The 22,084-nt window shown below is 36.4% G+C and overlaps 1 protein-coding gene across 1 annotated transcript in view; it reads right to left on the bottom strand.

Annotated features, from left to right (window-relative positions):
• The window catches only part of ZCWPW2 (zinc finger CW-type and PWWP domain containing 2), a 63,681-nt gene that overhangs the window by 7,032 nt on the left and 34,565 nt on the right, over nt 1-22,084 (bottom strand). Inside the window, exon 4 of the mRNA XM_087947304.1 lies at nt 11,875-12,062. Coding sequence (XP_087803430.1) covers nt 11,875-12,062 — 188 coding nt within the window. The remainder of the gene's footprint in view (nt 1-11,874; nt 12,063-22,084) is intronic.

Raw genomic sequence — 22,084 nt, 5'->3', positions numbered from 1 at the left:
GATGGTGCTGAAAGAAAAGCTTACCCTCTTTTCCTACGGAATAAATAAGTGAATATTAAGAAACCTATTTTTTTTTAGGTGAAAACTGGCTTTAAGCGATGAGTGGGAAGAGAGAGGACTAAAAAAAAAAATATTTGTATGCTAAGACTTTGTTGGAGGAGATGCCTTAAGGATTTGAAGACTAAAATATATTGCAATAAGATTTTAAGAAACAGATTTGGACTTTCTTTTTCTCTGATTGATACTACCCCAGGAGGAGAAAGTGAGAACCCTGCCTTGGTTTGGACTGATTGATAACTTTGGGACTGTTTTATTTTTTTTTGGAATATTCTGGTTGTTGTAAGAAGAAAGAAGGGGGAAAAAAAAGAAAAGATTTATAATGGCTCTTTCTATTGAGGAACTGAGAAAAGATTATGAACAAGCAAAAAAAAAATGGTAAAGCTGGTTTGAAAGAAGCCTTCCTTTTTTTAGAAATGGCGCTTATTAACTATCAACAAACATTACAACAGATGAAGACAGCAGAAGAAGAAGAAGGAGAGGAAGCCATTTTTAATAAATCTCAGAACTCGACCAAGAAAGAAGGAAGAGGGAAAGGAAGAGAAATAAAGGACTTAAGATTTAAAAACACTTAAGAAAGGGAAAAATAAGGTGCAAAATCAATATAATGATAGTAAACAAAAGGGAAAAGGAATACGACAGAGAAGGGAAGCCAGTAAGGCAGAGGCTAGAAGAAGGGGGTAGAAAGGTTTGTTGGGAGAAGAAAGAAAGGGAAAAGGTGGAGAAAAGCTACAAAGTTTTGAAATTAAATGGGAAAAAAGGAATCTTTTTAGGGATAAAGGATAAAGTATAATTTCTTCAAAGAGATTTTGCAAGGTACATAAGATGATATTGTAGTATTGTATTAGAAATAGAAAACTTAAATGGTTTAAGAGTTGATAAGAGATTAAAATGTTGAAATGTTTAATAATGATTGGTTTTAAAATTTAATAATATGAGGGAGGTTTAGAATATTGAGTTTTAATTAAAGAGTTTAATAAGATTATGGTATTGATGTTATTATAACATTTCTATTATAGTATTTGTTTTTAATATTTAGATCTATTGTTTAACTATGTATTTAATTATTCTGGATGTACTATTCAGATAGAATGTACCAAGCAAAATCGGATTGGGTATTGGGCGTTATTTTAAAGGTTAATTTGATTAATTTAGTGGGGAGATAGAAAGGCATCATACTCTGATTAGTGATTTCAGGAGAAATTTCTTTTTTTTTATAAGGAACGAGACAAAGGGACAATAAAGAATGGACAAAAGATACAAATATAATGACTCAAATTAAGATGATTAATTAAGATAGAATTAAGAAGAGTGAAATATGTGGAGAAGTTAATATAGAAGACTTAGAATGGTAAATAAAATAAGTAATGATATGTAAGATGAGCATGAATATAATTGAAGTCCATGAAGAGAGAGATACCTGGGTCCAAGTTACTTTCCAAAAAGATTTTTTTATGTTTTGTGTGTTGTGTGTATATGTTTTTTTTGGGGGAGAATTAATAAAACCTTGCAGAAATATAGAATGAGAATGGTAACTAAGTCAGAAAGAAATAGATGAAATAATAATAATAAAATTGAATAAGAGTAAAGAGAAATAAAGAGAAATTGGATAAGAGGTTTTGTATGTTTATATGGAAATGGTTTAAAACAGAATTATAGTTTATCTGACTTGTTAAATTTATAATGGAAAAAGGTTTAAACATGTAATAGATAATGATGATTTGTGTGTTTTGAAAATTAATAAAACTTGTTTTTTAAAAAAAAAGTGTTGGGGACTTTCACAAGAAGTGGACTGAGGCTGGAGTCAGTGCATCAAGAGTCACCACACACAGACGGATCCTGGACATGGGCTTCAAAGGTCATATTCCTCTTGTCAAGCTGCTCCTGAACAACAAACAACATCAGAAGTGTCTTACCTGGGCTAAAGAAAAACAGAACTGGTCTGTTTCTCAGTGGTCCAAAGTCCTCTTTTCTGATGAGAGCAACTTTTGCATCTCATTTGGAAACGAAGGACCCAGAGTCTGGAGGAAGAATGGAGAGCCGCACACTGCAAGATGCTTGAAGTCCAGTGTGAAGTTTCCACAGTCTGTGTTGATTTGGGGAGCCATGTCATCTGCTGGTGTTGGTCCACTGTGCTTCATTAAGTCCAGGGTCAATGCAGCTGTCTACCAGGAGATTTTGGAACACTTCATGCTTCCTTCTGCAGATGAGCTTTATGGGGATGCTGACTTCATTTTCCAGCAGGACTTGGCACCTGCCCACACTGCCAAAAGCACCAAAACCTTGTTCAATGACTGTGGGATTACTGTGCTAGATTGGCCAGCAAACTCGCCTGACCTGAACCCCGTAGAGAATCTATGGGGCATTGCCAAGAGAAAAACGAGAGACATGAGACTAAACAATGCAGAAGAGCTGAAGGCCGCTATTGAAGCATCCTGGTCTTCCATAACACCTCAGCAGTGCCACAGGCTGATAGCTTCCATGCCACACTGCATTGAAGCAGTAATTGCTGTACAAGGGGCCCAAACCAAGCACTGAGTATTTATGCATGCTTATACTTTTCAGAGGTCCAATATTGTTCTATGTACAATCCTTGTTTTATTGATTGCATGTAATATTCTAATTTTCTGAGACTGTGGATTTGGGGTTTTCATGAGCTGTAAGCCATCATCATCGCAATTATGACAAATCACAGCTTGAACTATCTTGCTTTGCATGTAATGAGTCTATCTCATATATTAGTTTCACCTTTTAAGTTGCATTACTGAAATAAATGAACTTTTGCACGATATTTCAAGTTTCACCTGTATATCGTTCATGTTGCCAAATGGATGTGTCAAATATATTATTCAAATATTGTTATAAGCTATTTTATCATAAATATTCAACAGGTCTCATTAAATTTCATGATTCTTTTATTAAATAATTATTAATGTTTTCTCTAAGTTACCTTAAAATATTGATTTTTAAGGAATGTTTGATACAAGCTTTAGAACAGTTTTCTCAACATGGCCATTTTAAGATATAGAAACTTCAATCACAGAATTCTTCAGCTGGCTATTTAGAGCTTTAAAGGAATGCTAATTTAGAGCCTACAACATTTCCTTGGCTCTCATTTATTTTACAGTAAATCTGTAAAAACAGATATCTGATAGTACAATTTAATAGGTTCAGAACAGTGGTAGGATTCAAATGTTTTTACTACCGGTTCTGTGGGCGTGGTTTGGTGGGCCTGGCAGAGGAAGGATACTGTAAAATCTCCAGTCAGAGATGGTATTTGCCGGTTCCCTAAATTACTCAAAATTTCCACTACCAGTTCTCCAGCAGAACCTGCTGAATACCACCTCTGGTTCAGAAGTATTTTATGGAAAAGTTTTGCACTCTTCTGTACATATTAGAATTAGGATATTAGGCTACTAGGCTTGAAATTCTTACTTCGGATAATCTGGAACTCTGTCACTTGCACTCAGACTTAAGTATTGCATACAAAATTGTACGTAGCAATGTTTTACTTGTAAATGACTTTTTCTGTTTTAATCGCAATAATACATGCACAAACAACTGTTATAAACTCAATGTAAACCGTTCTAAACTTGAGTGTAAAAAATACGATTTTTGTAATAGAGTTGCTATAGTCTGGAATCTCTGCCTGATTCAGTTGTCTCAGCTACAAATTTTCACAGTTTTAGTCACAAATTGACTTCTGTGGACCTTACATCATGCATAAGAGATCTGTAAAGGGGGCATGCATAAGTGCACAAATATGTTGCCTATCGTGCCTGTCATTGTTTTTATATTATTCCCATTTTTGTTTTTGTTTGACAAATTATAATAAATAAATAAATATTCTATAGCAAATCTGATACACGTTCTATTCAGAAGCAAATATTGCCAGATTCTGTGGTGTTTACATGCAGGTAATATTTTAGGTTAAAGTCCAATATTCAGATATTTTACAATCTTGGTGAGCTTTGCAGACATTTCATACTTACCTTCTTTTTTCAGAATACCTTGATAAACTTAATAAACATACTTTTTTTTCAAAATCAATCTCTGCTTTCTATACCATAAAAAGTACATAGTTCTGTACTTGTATATATGAACACCAACCTAGACTTTCTCTTGATAGGATATCTTCTGATCTTGCTATTTTGCAAGGAAATGTTAACATTCTTTGTCTGAAAATTGAGAAAGTTGTTCATATTTGTTGTGAATCAAGAATAGGTAGAAAAAAACCCAACAATGTAAATGGCTAAAATCCAGTTTTAGTTAAATTAGGAGTAGACCCAGTGAAAACAGTAAGTTATAAGCTACGAATGAATTTGGATTGTAACCTATTTCTAACTATGATTGTATCATCTAATAAAAATATTGATAACTATTTATGAACTGTATAATTTTATTAAAACTCATATAAACTTAAGCACACCTTACAATATTTGCATTGTAAGACAAATTAAAATCATACTGCTTATTTAGATTTGAATTAGATTTTTGTCATTGACATTTTCTACAAATCCCGAAATTTAGTTGCCAGTCTACCAATCAAGCTGAAGAGTCTACATTGTAAATAAAATGTTTAAAATGATTTAAAGTAGCAAAATGAACTCTTCAAAGTCAGCTTGAAAATTATGTATTTTATATAATTTTGAAATGTAAACCACTATGAATATCTGAATTGAACTCTGGCTATACATAGTTTAGGTATATTTAAGCTAAAGGTTTATTTCAAATAAAGCATTTCCTTTTAAGTCTTAAAACACAGTTCATCGTTGGGGGGATATTGCATTGGAATGTACAATATTTATTTATTAGAATATTTCTATTCTGCCTTGTACTCAAACATTTCTGCAATTGCTTATAAAACTTTTATGTTGATTAGCATAATGTGATGAATTCAGATTTAGTAGCATGCATAATAGATCTGCTGAAATCTATTACAAATTTAGAGCACAACCCTACAGTTTACAAGAGTGGTAACTATGGAGTAGAAATCAAACTCTAGAGTTCTTTTTATCTTCCCAAGAAGGCTTGGAATTTAGTATTTCCTAATATGTGAAATCATGCCAAGAATAAAATGGGAGGAGGTGGCTAGAGAAGACACGGCGACATTAAAAGCCTTTCCAGCTAAGACATCCTCAAAATAAGCTTTATCACAATTAGGAGGTTTAGGGGATTGTTTTCCTCTTACTATAATCAGTGAAGAGAGAACTCAGAAAAGGGAAGAAGGGAGGAAGAAATGCACTTCATCCTTCAGTTCTCTCCTGTCAGCAATTGGGCATGGGCTTTAAGCTTTACCGTGCAAGATTATTCTGCTAAGAATTTTCAGTGGCATTACTTTTTCCAATACAGGCCTTGTACAGAACCTTCTCAAGCTTCAGCTGTCTTTTTCCAAGGCATTAGTCCAGGGGTCCCCAACCTTGGGCTACAGCCCACTATGGACCATGACCTACTCAGAACTGGGCCGACTTTGCAAGTGACGGCCTGGTGCGCGCGCGCGTGCACGCACGCATGCACACACACACGTGTGCAGCTCAATTTGCACAAGTCAAGCTACATGCATATGCATGCCAGCCGCCCAAGCCTGCCACTTAGGAAAGTCAAACTTTGTGCATCTGCCAGCCTGCTGCTTGTGCAGCCCAGTTCCCCTCTGGACAACCAGGAGGTGATTCATTAATACAATCATATGCAATGAATAGCAGGCACATTCAGGGGTGGGATTCTACCGGTTCGGACCGGATCTATAGAACCAGTTATTATGATTCTGTGCAGTTCAGAGAACCGGCAAATGCTGGCCCCGCCCCTCTCTGCACACCCCTACCCTCCCTGCCTGGTCAGTCCTTATTGCACATGTGCAACATCGTGTGCATGCCTGCCATTGCTGACTGCATTCTTCCCCACCCTGTCACTCCTTAAGGTGTTTCTTCCTCCCCCAACAATCAGCTGTTCCTATGATCAGCTGTGCCGGGATTACCTTCACTGTCTTACGGCTTCACCCAAGAGGCTTCCCTGAGGCCCAGAAGGCCCCAAAATGGAGCGGGGGGTGCTGTGCGCCCCCACCAGGCTCCATTTTTTACCTTTCTGGACCACAGGGAAACCTTTTGGGAGCAAAAACACCTCCCCCAGGAGGTTTCCCTGAGGCCCAGAAGGCCCAAAAAACAGGGGGGGAGATTGCTGCAAAAAAGCCATGCCCACCCAGTCACATGGCCATGCCCACCTAGCCCTACCCACAGAACTAGTTGTTAAAAAATTTGAATCCCACCCCTGGGCACATTCATTGCCCAGCAATACACTAAGCCAAATAAATGTTTGGAAGTTATAGAACTAAGATTTGAATACAGATTCCTGGCATCTTACAAAATTCTTTTGAAGAATGGAATATACCGTATTTATCGGCGTATAACACGCACAGGCGTATAACATGCATCTTCATTTTAAGAGGGAAATTTCAGGAAAAAAAATTAAATTTCTAAATAAAAACTTTGAAGCAAAATAAGGGTAGCTCAGAACTTTTTTTTTATTAATATTATTACCACTTATAAGGTAAATCAGTGGTCCCCAACCTTTTTGTACCAGGGACCGGTTTCAAGCAGAAAATTTTTGCAAGGACCGGGGGAAGAGAAGAGAAGGAGAGCTTGCTCTCTCGCTGCTCCACCATCCAAGGAAGAAACTGCTTCAAAGAGCGGGGGCTTTTCCTGTCGCCGCAGCTATTCCGAGCGCCCGTTTCACCCCCACTCCCACCCCGCGCAGCTTTTCAATCCACAGTGTCCCATTCTGCCTGCCTGCCTGCCTGCCTTAGTTTCTGGTTGTTTGGGAGCAGCTTCGGCTGAGAATAATAACTATTCGCCTCTTTTACTCAGCCGAAGCTGTTCCGATTCAACCATTAACGAAGGCAGGCAGGCAGGCAGAACGGAGCACTGCGGGCGGGCGGGCGGGCGGACGGGGTGGGGGTGGGGGAGAAACGGGCGCTTCAGGGAAGCTGCGGCGACAGGAAAAGCCCCCCCCCGCTTCTTTGAAGCAGTTTCTTCCTGTGCTGGTGGAGGAGCGAGAGAGCGACTGAGAGAGCTGACCCAGAGAGAAGGACAGGCTTCGGTTGCTTCCTCCCTCCCCTTCTTTCATTTGTGTCCTTGATCCCCGATCCCAGCAGCATTCACCGAAGGCTTCTTAACATTATATCGGCGTATAACACGCATACATCATTTGCCCCCTATTTTCAGGGGGGAAAAAGTGCGTGTTATACGCCGATAAATACGGTAATATAGAATGGATCAGCATGATATATGCTGGATGTATCATGTTTAGCAGTGGTGGGATTCAAATTTTTTTACTATCATTTCTGTGGGCGTAGTTTGGTGGGCATGGCAAGGAGAAGGATACTGTAAAATCTCCAGTCAGAGATGGTATTTGCTGGTTTTCCAAACTACTCAAAATTTCCACTACTAGTTCTCCAGAAGTGGTCAGCACCTGCTGAATACCACCTCTGATGTTTAGTGTGCTTTTGAAATAAAGTGGTATCGGAGTTTGTAGGGATCCAGCCAGCACACAAACAAATAGTTCAGCAGGATTCATTATATAGAAAAAACTTCTTTATATACAATAATATAAAACATGTATACAATACCCTTCATTGCTCTTGCAACGAAGAAGTAGCAAGTCTTTTCAATGAAAGAAAGATCATCCAGTGTGGTAGAGAGAAGAAGTAGCAAGTACAAGAATAAGCACACAGAACTCTCAAGCAAAGACAAAATGAATTCTTTTATGCACAGAATAGTTAAGCTAAGCCACACCCAGGTTTCAAGCCATCTTGCATGGCTCACACAACAAATCCTGTGTCTCAGCCACCAAACAGTCCCCAATTGGTTGACTTGTTGTCATGCCTATTCCAGTTCATGAATCCTTATACACTGACAAGTGGGTGATAGGGATTTTCAGCTATTGGCTATGAATTTAATGTATATTAGATACCATACTAAAATAGTGGGTTCCAATGGGTTTTAACAGTTTTGATGGCTGATATGATTTGCTGATACTGAAATATACTGCTGATATTTAATCACTTCATTGTAACTTTTTAAATATGCTGTATATCACTCTATTTTTTTTTAAATCAGAGGGCAGGCTAAGTATATTTAAATAAATAAAAGACATATAGTTCTTATATCCTGGAAAAATCAATATACTTGAATTTGCTATCCATGTTTTTGTATCTTTCCTTGTCTAGTGAAAAATCACAATATTTTAAGACCATCACACGATAACTAAAGAAACTTACTTTCTTCCATTTCTACAGCTAGTTTTCTTCCCATATTTTTTTGTATAATGTTTAATCTGAAAAATAGGTAATCATTTTTGAATATACAGTATATTTAATAGTACTCAACAGTTGTTTCCGACGTAGAGAGTTTTCCTTTTAATTTCAACAGCTGTTCCCTCACAGATATTTAATGGGTAAGTTCACTCATTTTATTAAATTATATATTTCAGCCTTGTATCTTTCTTTTATGTGTATTATAGAAAAGGGTGTTGGAAGAGTTTTTTTGTTTTCTCATGGTTAGATAATCACAATTTCTTGTATATCCAAACAGTGGTGGGATTCAAATTTTTTTACTACTGGTTCTGTCAGTGTGTTTGGTGGGTGTGGCTTGGTGGGCATGGCTAGGTGGTCATGTGAGTGGGTGGGCATGGCTAGGTGATCATGTGAGTGGGTGGGCATGGCCAACTCCACATTACTCACATCGAGGGGCGCCTTGCCTCGCCCCATTTGCCTGGCCTCCCAAGCTCTTCTCGTCTTTATTAATTTGTCTATTACTATAGTGTCTGGCTGATTATTTAATGCCTGCCCATCCTTCTGGAACTCCCACAGATTCTTAGCTCTATTATTCTCCACAATCTTCTTTCGAAACTTCTTTTTCTTGAGATTATGCAGATCCCTTTCTTCCCCAGAAAGGGACATATTTTGTTTAAAGAATTGTAGACAAATGCATCCCTGTCCACCATAAGAAAGCACAGTCCTATACTTATAATTTTTCTGTTTTTTAAAGACAGGTGGATGCACTTCTAAACAAAATACTGGCTGCAGATAGCTCTCTTTTTCCCATTGCGGGAAAGTTCAGAAATGGCTCAGTGAGTTAACAAATAATTGGCTGATGTTGGGCCAGTCGTTCCCTCTCTCAGCCCAGCCTAGTTCACAGGACTGTGATGGGAAAATAGGAGAAGGAGAGATATTTGCTTTGAATTACTTAAAAAAAATGATTTTTTAGAAAGATAAAGAAAGAAAGAAATGATTTTTCTGGAGGATGGTGTTTTGCTTTGTGGCAAGTCAGCCGTTTTTTAAAAAGTTTAAACATATTTTGAAGAATATATAAATACAGATGGAGTAGATAAATTGCCGAGCTATTAGTGAGGTATGTACAGGCATACGTTGGCCCTTTGGGTGGTACAAATGAAGACTGCAGGCCTCAGATAATTGGTAGAACATATAGATCAGTCATTAAATCACCATTCTCTATCTTCTTTTTTAATACTGCAAATCTACCCTTGTCAGAGGACCCTTTGTGCAAATTCAGAGAGCCTGTCAAAATAGTCAACATGAACAGTTTATAGGAAAACTTACCACATGAGCTTATTTAAATAATTGGAAAATACAATACAAGGTAACTGTGGAAATAGGGTCCAATATTTTTATTTTCATAAAGCATTGTTGCCAACTTGTTTTCAATTCTAAGGTACTTCTAACATATTACCATTAAATATCTTTTGCTCTCAGTCACCACAAGTGAATACTTCCAAAAGTTTCCAAGAGCTTAATCCCAAATCTATAGTGTCATTAGGAGTTGACATATAATCCATTCCAACACCACAAATGTGCAGAACTTCAAACAGCATTTGGATAAGCTAGTCATTTAAATGAGTTTTATGACCAGTTTTATGACCTGTGTAATGAAAACTATCTGGGGTCATCTTGAAACTTTAATCAGTGCCAGGGGTCATTAGATAGCACTTCTAGACAGGAGACAGGGGCAGTCAAGAGGGAGAATATGTAAACAAATAAGTGCACATTAGCCCCCCACTCTTCTTTTCAAGGACTTTTTCTTTTTCCCACTCTTTAAAATGGAAGGGGAAATCAGAGTTATGAGTTACAAATATTTAAAAAAGGCATCATTGCCTATAGGAAATAAAAGATATCCTGCAAAATTTTCAAAAAGAAAGGCGCAGGAAAAGGAAAATAAAATCCATTGTCTGTTCCCTTCCTCAGGAAGGCCACGGGGAAGGCAGAGAAGCATGGTGGGCTGAATACTGCATGGAAGGGAGAAGGGAAGTGCGCTGGGCCTCGGGGATCATGGGGCAATGTAGGAGGCAGCTAGGCCGGGATTCAGGCTTTGTTCATCCAGACTGCCAGAAGATCAGGGCACCTCAGCTGAGCCACGCGGAGAGTGCCGCATGGGATGCAGCCAAAGGCAGGCAAGCTGGCTGGTCCTCAGAGACCGTGTGGTCAAGACAAGCCAGGGAGCCAGATGGAGACAAGCAGCAGCTATGTCAGGCGAACGGACGAGATGAGAAGTGACTGGGTGGGGTGAACGGGGCAGGGCAGGGGTGGGCGGGGCCAGCCCGAATTATCGCTACTGGTTCACCCAAACTGGTCAGAACCAGCTGAATTCCACCACTGTATCCAAACCACAACTTTAGTTAATTATAGTTAACATATGATCAAGTTATAACTGAATTGGTTTATGTTAAATTAATTAAAAATTAACCATAGTTTATCACTCCATAAGAATGATCAAATGATAAATTATGTAACAGAAGTTTTTGAAACTCTCTTGGCTATTTATATAGAAGATTAAATGAGCCTGAAGCTTCTGCCATCTTATCCATACCACACAAAAAATATCAGAAATGATGTTCAGAGGCCAGTATAATTATACCAGTATAATTACTTTACTAACTATAGTATTTTCTTCAGGTATTTATTCCCTTTCACTTTTCTTACCCCAAATCAAACAGGTTTTCTTTAAATTATTATGAAGCATAGAATAATAAATGATAAAATTATATCCATTTTCATATTAATATAAAATGCTTATAACATTAGTAAGTTACTAATTTCATCAAGCTGCCAAACAAACACATTTCATATAGATAAAAATTGATATGATAATATTGCTATTTAGAAAGAATAGCTGAAACAAATATTGCAAAGCAAGTTGTCCAATAATCAGTTAAAATTGTATTTTAAAATTTATATTTAAATCTTACCATTTTTTTATGTTCTATTTTATCAGTTTTTCTTTTGGCTTCACCATTTACTGTATCTAAAAATCATTATAAAAATAATTAAGGCACAATTAGATTATAATGATTTACAAAAGATTTTATATGATTTTTTCTGATCTGAGCTCAATTCTTATGTTATAAATGCAACAATATTATAGAAATAGGAATCTACAACAAACTACTCAACTATCACATGGTGGGCTGTGATACCATATTTGCTGGAAGAACACGGTCCAAATCAGAACTTGGTTAATCTTACATGATAAATAGATCCTCATGTCTACAATAAGAATCCAAAGATATTTTACAGAGTATATTGATCATTACAGAGATATAGTTGTAAGAACTCGTATTTCATTAAACATGATATCTATCATATAAAATGTACAGGTTCCTAAGTGAATAATACAGATTACTCTGAACTGGGTATTTATTTATTCTTTTGTTTATGAAACTTTTGTTGATGTGATGTAGGAATCAGTACTAATACTAGCAGTATTAGTATTTAGTAAAGATACTATCATTAATTCATGCCACAATTACTGGGAAATTATTTGCACAGATAAAAATTCAAATGTTTGTGTATAATAACAAATAAAAGGCCAGATAATTGTACCTTTTTTTGATAGGTAGCATTTGTCGAGCCTTTGCTGAGTAGAACATGCAAGTAATTTGTTTGCCTCTTCCAATGCACTTTTATACCAGGCTTTTTTCCTCTTACATTCATCTGTCTAAGGAATTTACATATAAATATATATCCAGCTATATTAATGTGTTTCATTATTTTTTCTAAACTTCTCAGTATAAAATGCAGACAATTATTTTTTACAGTATATATGGTTAGTTACATGCATTATATAAACTGCAGAAATAATGAACACACAATTTAAACCAAACATGAAATTATTTTAATTTTAGAAAAAGGCATTATTTTATATTAGAAAACTGTGGAGAGGGGAGAAAGTAGAGAAAGAGACAGAGAAAGAGAGCTCGTGTAGCAAATTTGTGATGCTATTAAAGAAAAGACCCTTTTTCCTTTTAAAACAAAGGAAAGAACATAAAATGTACAGCTTTTCTTGTAGGACTTTGAAAGTAACCCCTTTACAACTGGATCTTAATAAGGCTAACATGTTTACACTGTATATTCTTAAGTCAACTACAAACAACTCATTATAAAATATCTCTACAGAAATTTATAGCAATAAAGTTTTAACGTGAATATAGGAAGTAACCCATTAACATGTCTATTCTTAATTGTATTATTTGTATTATCTCTGGTTAGCTTGATAAACATTGATTTGTTTTGAATGAATCAGAAATATATTTTCTGAAGTGAAAAGAAAACTATGAAAAAGCATGCCTAAACATTAATGTGAAAGATTTTGCAATTCAGTATAAGGAAATAGAGTCTCTGTACAGTGTACTATGTCATAATATGGTTTATACGGTCAGGGCTTGTGTGAACTTGTATATTTTATTCAAGAATCTAATGTTAAAAACTACATCTTACAATGTATTAATAAGTAAATATGATTTTAATAGAATTGACTAGATCTCTTGAAGCAGGACTATGGAAACAATATGACTTTGTATGTGGTCTATGCTTCTGCTATTTATTTTAGTTATTATTCCACCTTTCTTACAATTTCATTGCAGTGAATTGTCCTATTGAAATCTTGGGGAAAAATTAATTATACAATGCAGTGCAGTACTTGCATATCAAAAGATGTACGACAACATATAGTACATCTGAAATAAACATTTACTGTTTGTAAATGTTCAGGTACATAACCTAGACTACAAAGCTATTTAAGCTCAGAGCATTACCTTTATGTTTTGGTATTAAATAATTCTAACATAAATGTCTTTAGCTTGTTGCTAGGCGTTAACAACTGAATTCAGTACTGAGCCACTACTCATGCAGAAACCACAATTTGTAACTCCCTTAATAATAAAGATAATAAGCTAGAAGTTATTGATACTTTCTATTTTTACCATCCTATTATCAACAGACTCTGGACTAAAGTATAGGAGCCTCAGTTATATATTTCCCCTGTGTAAAGATATGGGGCACATCGGCCAGTATGGGAAAAAAATTAGAATCCACAGCTTTTAATATTTAATCTGGGAAACACATAAAACAGAAGGTCAGTTTAGCTTTTGTATATGTTTAAACAAATTATATAGTCACATTTTTAATTACTACCAACCCACTTATTATCATAATTTGGTTATCTGAGCCAAATTATGTTTGATTTAAACAAGCTCAATACTTACATTGTGTCATCAAATATTTCTAATAAAATTTATTTTATTTTTCTGACTTTCAAGCCATAGTCAGATTAATGCTGTTGTTTTTTCTCACTCATTTATTCCTCTCAGTGAAATCTTCAGCAAAGTTAACTATTAGCATTCCTTTAATTCATAAACTCTTAAATATTCCAGGTAATTTTTTTAAATAGAGCAAACTAGCTGGTATATTTGCTATGTAATAAATCAAAGTAAATGTAAAGTAACAGAACAGAAAAAATGATGTTTGTAATATTTCAATTAAAAAAATATCAAGTGAAATTATAATATATTGGAATGTTTTTTTAGATTTCTGCACTTGGTTCTATTTACATAATTTTGCCTTGTTTTCTGAATAATTTGAAAAGAAATATATTTACTTTAATTCCTTTGAATCTTTGCAAATGAAGTATTATATTAGCTAACTTTCTTTGTTCTTCAGCAATATCTGATTTTGTAACACCTTGTTCATTGAAGAAACTTAGAAATCTTACAGCTTGTTTTCTTAAAATAACATTTAACCTTAAACTTCTTTTAAGTTACAATCATTTTCCTCCATCAACAAATTTACGGAAATAACATATTGAACTATAAATCTCTGTGTTATATGCATTCATCACATAATATATGATTTACTATGACACACAAATGAAAAAGATTGGGTTAATAGACTATGATTCATCTAACTATAGCCAGGTGTGCTATACAAATAGAGTTTTGATAATTAGGATGAGTTGTCAGATATTATGCCTAATTATCACTGTGTACTGCAGCATCACTTCTGTGAATAACTTTTTAAAAAGTCTTGCACAGAAATTCCAAGGTGTATGACTTTATATAATGCCTACTTCTTTTATAATTATACCTTTTGCAGCATGTTATCTACTGTTATATAATAAAAACACAGATCAATATTTTTCGGATTTCTCAAGTATCAATATTTCATACGTTGCTGATATTTTAAAAAGTGTTACTTCCTCTGAAATAAATGGCTTTAATAAAGTTTTTCAGGCAAATAATACCTAAATATCAGCAGAAATGTCATTTATATTATCCCAATTATTAAGTAATAATAAATAATATTTATTTAAAACCTATCAGTGTTGGTTAATGTTATGCTAACATGAGAAGGTAGGCAAACTGCCAGTTTCAATCATTGGAAAGATGTGCTGGTCAAAATAAAAAAAGATGACAATTATTCCATTTTTTTAGTGATTTTGTAAAAATGTGTTCATATTGATTTTTGTCATAGATGAATGGAATGAACTATGCCAAATAGCAGCTGGCTTGAATATCTTGATCTGGTGGGAGGAAACTTGCTTTGGAAAGAGAGCTCTAGTAAACATTACAGTTCCGTTTTGCTTTCTTCAAAATTCTTACAATTTACTCGAACGACTTCACAATAGCTCTGTAAATGATGCATATTTTAAAATTATGACCCAATGTTATATTTTTGCAGAGATTAAATCATTATCAATATAATACTAGCATACCATAAGTTTCCAATAAAGTGAGAAAGAATATGGAAGCTAGGGAACAGAAATTCAATTTATTAATCGATGTGTGCCACCTTGTGGTGGAATGCTATTATTCTGATGATGTTACACTAATTTAGCTAATAAAACATCTGCAAGAAAACAACCAAGTTCAAGAGATCATCAAGGACCCCTTTTTGTTATTCTAAAATAATATGACTAGAACATAATAAAATATAAGTTATTTACTTAAAATAGATTGAGTGAAAATATAGAGCTGCTGAAAAACATTTCATCAAATTTTTCACTTAACAATAAAGTTGTACCCTCCATAAATATCTGTTAAATTTCAGTGAAATTAAACATGAATTACCTTCTAATACATTTTGCATAATTTCTTAGCTATTTATTTAGGTATTTTTCTTGGTGCTATTTTGAATTTAAATTGAAGATGTATCATTACAGTGGATTACTCACTATTCAGGTCAATTCTATAAATATATGTGATCCACATATTAATCAATATCAATTAGGTAATATCTACTCTGCTAGTCACTGAAAAAAAATGAATGAAAATTATTATAAAAATTCATGTAACATCCAAATGTATTTGGAGATTATTAGCCACTTCTGTATTTGGGAAAATGATTTTAAAATGCTACAATGGTTCGGAAATAAAAGTACCGGTAGCATCATAAGAATATTATATGTATTTATAAAAAACTGAGTCTCTATTAATCTACATTTTCTAAATTTCTATTACTTCATGATTACATTTTACTGATGTTATTAATAATATGGACATATGGATGATTAAAATTTAAAGTAATGTTTTAATAGTTTTTAGTAAACTTGGATTGAATTCAAGCATAGGCTTCAAGTCTATAAAACTTTGTTAGAAGCAAGTACCTTTCAGTTCTATAAGATTTATCTTTGACAAACATACATAAATTTGCAATTACTTGATTTTTTAGCCCAATTTAATTTTTTATTGCTTCAATAGGAATGTTTAGTTAATTGTAACTTATATCCCATATATTTAAAAATTTGAGATACCTGAGCGGTACCTTAGCGATACATGATACCCTAGCGATACATGTATCGCTAAAAAAACCAGTTCTTCGTGTTCTTGACTTGCTGCAGATTTCTACTACTGTAATGGTACTTGGTTGCTGCTCTGGTAGATTACTGTAGTCTGCTGTCAGTCCTGCAGTCACTTTGCACTGGTGTTTTTTATATATGTGTGTGTGTGTGTAGGTGTAGGTGTGTTCGGGTCTTTTCCCGTGTAAGATTAAGAGTATCTTGGTGACGTTTCAGCGAGGTCCTACTTGCCATCCTCAGGCTGGTGCTTTCGGCTTCGTGCCAGTGCAAGCAGTGTGTGATCGGAGCTGCCGTCTCTCTATAAATACTGGTGGTGAGGGCTGGTGTGCTGGGCTGGTTGGCTGAGCTTCTGCCTCTTGATTGGTTGATGGAGTTGATGTTGGTATAATGGGCTGTGTGATGGCCTTGTGAGTTTTGTTGTGAAGATATCCTGGATCTTGTGCTGTAATCTCCTGGGTCATTTCTTTTGTAGTGATCTTTTTTTCCATTAGCCTCTCGTGGTTTAACGGCTTGGGTTGTGTGATGGTCTTGCGAGTTCTTTTGTTGTGGTATCCTGGGTCCTGCGTTGTAATCTCCTGGGTCGTTTGTGTTTTGATCTCTTTTCCATTAGCCTCCTGTGTAGTAACGGCTTGGATAATGGGTTGTGTGATGACCTTGTGAGACTTATTGCTGTGGTATCCTTGGTCTTGTGCTGTGATATCCTGGGTCATTTGCTGTGTTGCAACTTCTTGAGTTCTTGTGGTATAATTTCCTGAGTTTTCTGATGTGATATCCTGAGCGGGTGGTTGTGATGTAGCATTCTGGGTTTCAGTCTGGCTTCGAGTTTGGGGTCTGGGTCTGTGTTCTTGGTGTGTGTCAGCTTGTTTGGTTTTGGGGTCGGGGGTGCGACAGCTGGCGAGGCAGCCGTGGTCTCTTTTCTGGATGGTGGTTGTCCTTCGTTTATAGGATGGGCTTGGGCCTGCGTCTGATGAGGGGGATTGGCGGTGGTGTCCCGTGTTGTTTCGGGTCTGGTGTTGGTTTTCATGGCTGGGAATCGTTTGTTGGTGAGGGCTAGCTTCCAGATGTCTGGTAGGCAGGAGGTATCATCCCGTCTATTCATGTTATGGGGGTGTTTCTCTATCTCGATGGCTTCCCTGATTATTCTCTTGCTGGAGTGTTCAGTGTTGGATATTAATTTGGTTCCTTCAAAATTAATTTCATGTCCTGTGGCTTTAAGGTGCTGGAAGAGAGAGGAAGTATTTTCTTCTCTTCTGACTGCATTTTTGTGTTCTGCGATGCTGTTGGTTTGTCCAATGTATGTGGCTGGGCAATTGTTGCATGGTATTTCATAAACTCCTTGGTTTTCTAGCTCGATCTTGTCTTTGGGGTTTCTTAGGATGTTGGCTATTTTTTGGTCAGTGCCGAAGGCTGTCCTGATATTGTGTTTGTGGAGAATTTTGCTGATTTTGTCTGTGGTGCCTTTGATGTAGGGGAGGAGTGCGATATATATATAATTTATTTAAAATTTCTTTTGCTAAAATTGATGGAAAATCATGTGTTTTTAATTAGACAATCCAAAGGTTACTGAAAAAGAGTTAATAGGCAATTTCCAAAACTGATTAGAATAGAATAGAATAGAATAGAATAGAATAGAATAGAATAGAATAGAATTCTTTATTGGCCAAGTATGATTGGACACACAAGGAATTTGTCTTGGTGCAAATGCTCTCCGTGTACATAAGAGAAAAGATACATTCATCAAGAGTTAAGAATCATAAGGTACAACACTTAATAATAGTCATATGGTACAATAAGCAATCAAATCATACTAGGGAACAGTCAATATAAATTGTAAGGATACAAGTGACAAAGTTACAGTCATACAGTCAAAAGTGGGAGGGGATGGGTGATGAGTGATGAGAACATTACTAGTAATAGTAATGCAGACTTTGTAAAGTGGGAGGGGATGGGTGATGAGTGATGAGAACATTACTAGTAATAGTAATGCAGACTTTGTAAATAGTTGGACAATGTTGAGGGAATTATTTGTTTAGTAGAGTGATGGCATTTGGGAAAACCTGTTCTTGTGTCTAGTTCTGGTGTGCAGTGCTCTATAGCGTCATTTTGAGGGTAGGAGTTGAAACAGTTTCTGTCCGGGATGTAAGGGGTCTGTAAATATTTTCACAGCCCTCTTTTTGACTCGTGAGGTATACAGGTCCTCAATGGAAGGCAGGTTGGTAGCAATGTTTTTTTTCTGCACTCCTAATTACACTCCGAAGTCTGTGTCTGTCTTGTTGGGTTGCAAAACCAAACCAGACATTTATAGAGGTGCAGATAACAGACTCAATAATTCCTCTGTAGAACTATATCAGCAGCTCCTTGGGCAGTTTGAGCTTTCTGAGTTGGCACAGAAAGAACATTCTTTGTTGTGCTTTTTTGATGATGTTTTTGATGATAGGTGTCCATTTTAGGTCTTGAGATATGATAGAACCTAGAAATTTGAAGGTCACTAATGTGATACTGTGTTGTCTAGTATTGTAAGAGATGGTAGTATGGAAGGATTTCTCCTAAAGTCTACCACTATTTCTACGATTTTGAGTGTGTTCAGTTTCAAATTGTTCCAGTTTCATAACGAGGCAAGTTGTAGAAAAGGAAATACATGAATCATGTGTCCATAGAGGTGCTGATGATGTTTGAGTAAAAATGGCATTTCTTCATCTCCCAGAGCTTTAAACCAATCAGAGACTTCTGCCTTGCAGTCTTCTCATGAAAAGCATCTGCTTGGAGCCCTTGTAGGCAATCTCAGTATTATAAAATAGGACATTTTGAAGGATATTTGTATGCATTGAATTCGAAGTTAATTTTAAGAGTGTCACTAAGAAGTTGTGGCCTTCCTGTCTCTTGAATAATAGGGGAACAAGCTAAAAAAAGAGCTGCCCAAAGAATCAAAGATATAGAAGCACAATATAGCTCTCCTTAGTAAGGTTGTGTTGTGACCCAAGCCTCGTCCAAATCAAACAAACGCAAAACATAGATAAAAGCAAAACCTTTTTAATGTGTCTCTGTAAATTATGTTCATTCATAGCAAAGCGCTATTAAAACTAATTGTCCCAGATAAGAGCATGCCCTGTCAAGGTTGTGCAAGGCTGCCAAGCACACAAGATTAAGTGCAAGGAAATATTCAAAGCCAAAAGTCTCCAAAAACAAACCAGGATAGATCGAACTTCCACAAGGACTTGAAGTGCAAAAACTTATTTTCTCCTTGCAAAGAACCCAACCCCTGAGGGCTGGCTTTTATCTCTTAAGGGAAGGACCATCACCTTGCAGCCTTACTCCCGAGTCGCCCATGCTGCAGCAGCTGGTCTTTCCTTTGAGCAGCCCTGTGCGCACGCACACTGGGCACAGGCTCCTCGGGGTCCTCTGCATCACCGCTGCCAGACTCCACAAGCTCTGAAGGCAGCACCCCACTCTCCAATAGTCCTGGCCCCATCTCTGCATCACACGCAGGCTCCTCATCCGAGTCCTCGCTCTCAGAGACCTCAGCCATCCGCACCTGCTGCCGGCGAACCACAACAGGTTGCTAACTTGAAATGGCTGAGCAAGTACAAACGTACTTTTCAAATAGACAGCTATTTAAAGTTACAACTGCCAAAACATCTTAGAGAGATATTTATCCAAGTAAGATATGAACAGTTTGACACAATAGTCAGATATGGGAGATTTGCAGGGGTGGGATTCTACCAGTTCGGACTGGTTCTATAGAACCGGTTGTAATGATTCTGCGCAGTTCGGAGAACTGGCAAATCGTGCCCCTGGCTGGCCCCACCCTGCGCCTCTCTGCCCACTTCTCCCCTCCCCACCCAGTCAGTCCTTAAGGTATTTCTTTCTTTTTTTCCCTTCTGACGATCAGCTGTTCCAATGATCACCTGTGCCGGGATCCCCCTCACTGTCTTACTGCTTCGCCAAGGAGGCTTCCTTGTGGCCCCAAAAGCCCAAAAACAGATCATAGGCGGGTGCTATGCACCCCCTACAGGCTCCATTTTTTGCTTTCCTGGGCCTCAGGGAAGCCTTCTGGTAGCAATAATGCCCCCCCCCGGAAGCTTCCCTGAGATCCAGAAGGCAAAAAATGGGGGGAATGCTGCAAAAAAAGCCACGCCCACCCAGTCACATGGTCACGCCCACCTAGCCACACCCACAGAACTGGTTGTTAAAATATTTGAATCCCATCCCTGGAGATTCCATTCTATATCCTATAATGAATGTCTCTGTATTTGTGGAATGGGAGAGGTGAAAAACCTGACTCACATCCTATTTGATTGTTGCCTGTATAAGAGGGTCAGAGACAGGTACCACAATCCATGTACTAAATGAATGATCCATTGGGAACCCCATATCAAAACAACTTACCTGATGTGTGGCAGAATTTGAAAACAAGATTTAATATAGCACACTACTTGGGCAAAATAGTTCTGTTGAGAACAGCATATGTGGGATTGATTGGGATAAATTGTAGGGGTGACACTGAAATATAATTTTATCGTATTTTATTTATCTGTATATTAAATCATTGTATTTTATTCCAATCTCATTTTAAATTGTATTTTATTCCAATTTCATTTTAAATTGTGTTTATTCCAATTTAATTCAAAATTATATTTTATTCCAATTCCATTTTAAATTGTTTTTATTGGATGTTAGTAATAATTAGTGAACTGTGATATGGCCCATGGGCTAATCAATAAAGTAAAGTAACTACATTCTTATTCTTTCTTTTTTGCACTATTTTCCCCATAGGTTTAATTTTTTTTTTTAGTTTGCATATTTTTTTATTTTTTTATCATAATATTTAATAAAATTACATTAAAATATTGCATATACCTATCCATGTTTTTATTTTTTTATTATGTTGGATAGCAATTTTCATTATTTTCAGTCACAATGACAAATAATGGGGGGGGGGGGAACGCTTAGCTTAGCATATCTGAATTATACTTGTTAATGTTTACTGAATATGTGAGTTTAAAAAGACTAGGGTTTATCAGAAATAAATAGAATGAGGCAGCAACCTCAGGCAAGAGATTGGGAACAATAGTAGAGCAGGTAGAATTTAAAGAAGAAAATATACAAGATAATGACATTTGATTGTGATCAGCGTGTACCTGTTGTTTCTGTGGTTAGATAATTGCCATTTCAAGACAGTTCATGTTTCTAAAATGGAAAAGTAGGAGGAAGCAGCAAAAACAAAACAACAGCAGCAGCAACAACAACAACAACAAAACCAAAGCAGCCTGGCAATTTGAATATCAGTTCATTCCCTGCCAAAAAGGAAAATATTAATTGCCTGGCAATGTATGAATAAACAAAACAGCAAAAAGGCAATATTTTTAAATATTTTATTCTAGCTCATTTCCTGATGAAGAGAAAGTAGGTTTTTTCATTTCTTTTCCCGTGTCCCCATTCCAGCTCTGACCCAATTCAGCCACCTTACTTGATCTAAACTAATATATGAAAAGAAAGAGATACAGAGAAGGAAAGACACAGAACATATCCACAGTTAAATAGCCCAGATCAAACAGCCCAGATTTTATACTGGGAGATGCTGCTTCCCAAAAGTGTCCAGAGTTTTCTGCAGTCTTCAAGCTATTCCATTATATATGGGAGATACTGTGTTGTCCAATGTTGAAATAAAATTCAATGTCCAGCCAAATTCTGCACATATTATAGTATTAGAATGGGCGTTGGTTCTTACCTGACACGCCATTTCTCTGGAGCCGTGAGGATCATCCAGAGAGTGGGAGGTGCTTCAGTCTACGTCGTTGATGGCTGAGCTCAATCACTGAGGAACGCTCCGCCCTCCATCACGTGGCTCTCTTGCGTTCCCCAGTTTGCGTGAAGACGAAGGTGAAGAG

Source organism: Notechis scutatus, chromosome Z, assembly GCF_049901735.1.
Source record: "Notechis scutatus isolate UNSWTSFEM ecotype Mainland chromosome Z, rNotScu1.2, whole genome shotgun sequence".
Lineage (NCBI taxonomy): Eukaryota > Metazoa > Chordata > Lepidosauria > Squamata > Elapidae > Notechis > Notechis scutatus.
This window is presented reverse-complemented; position numbering and strand designations above follow the sequence as displayed.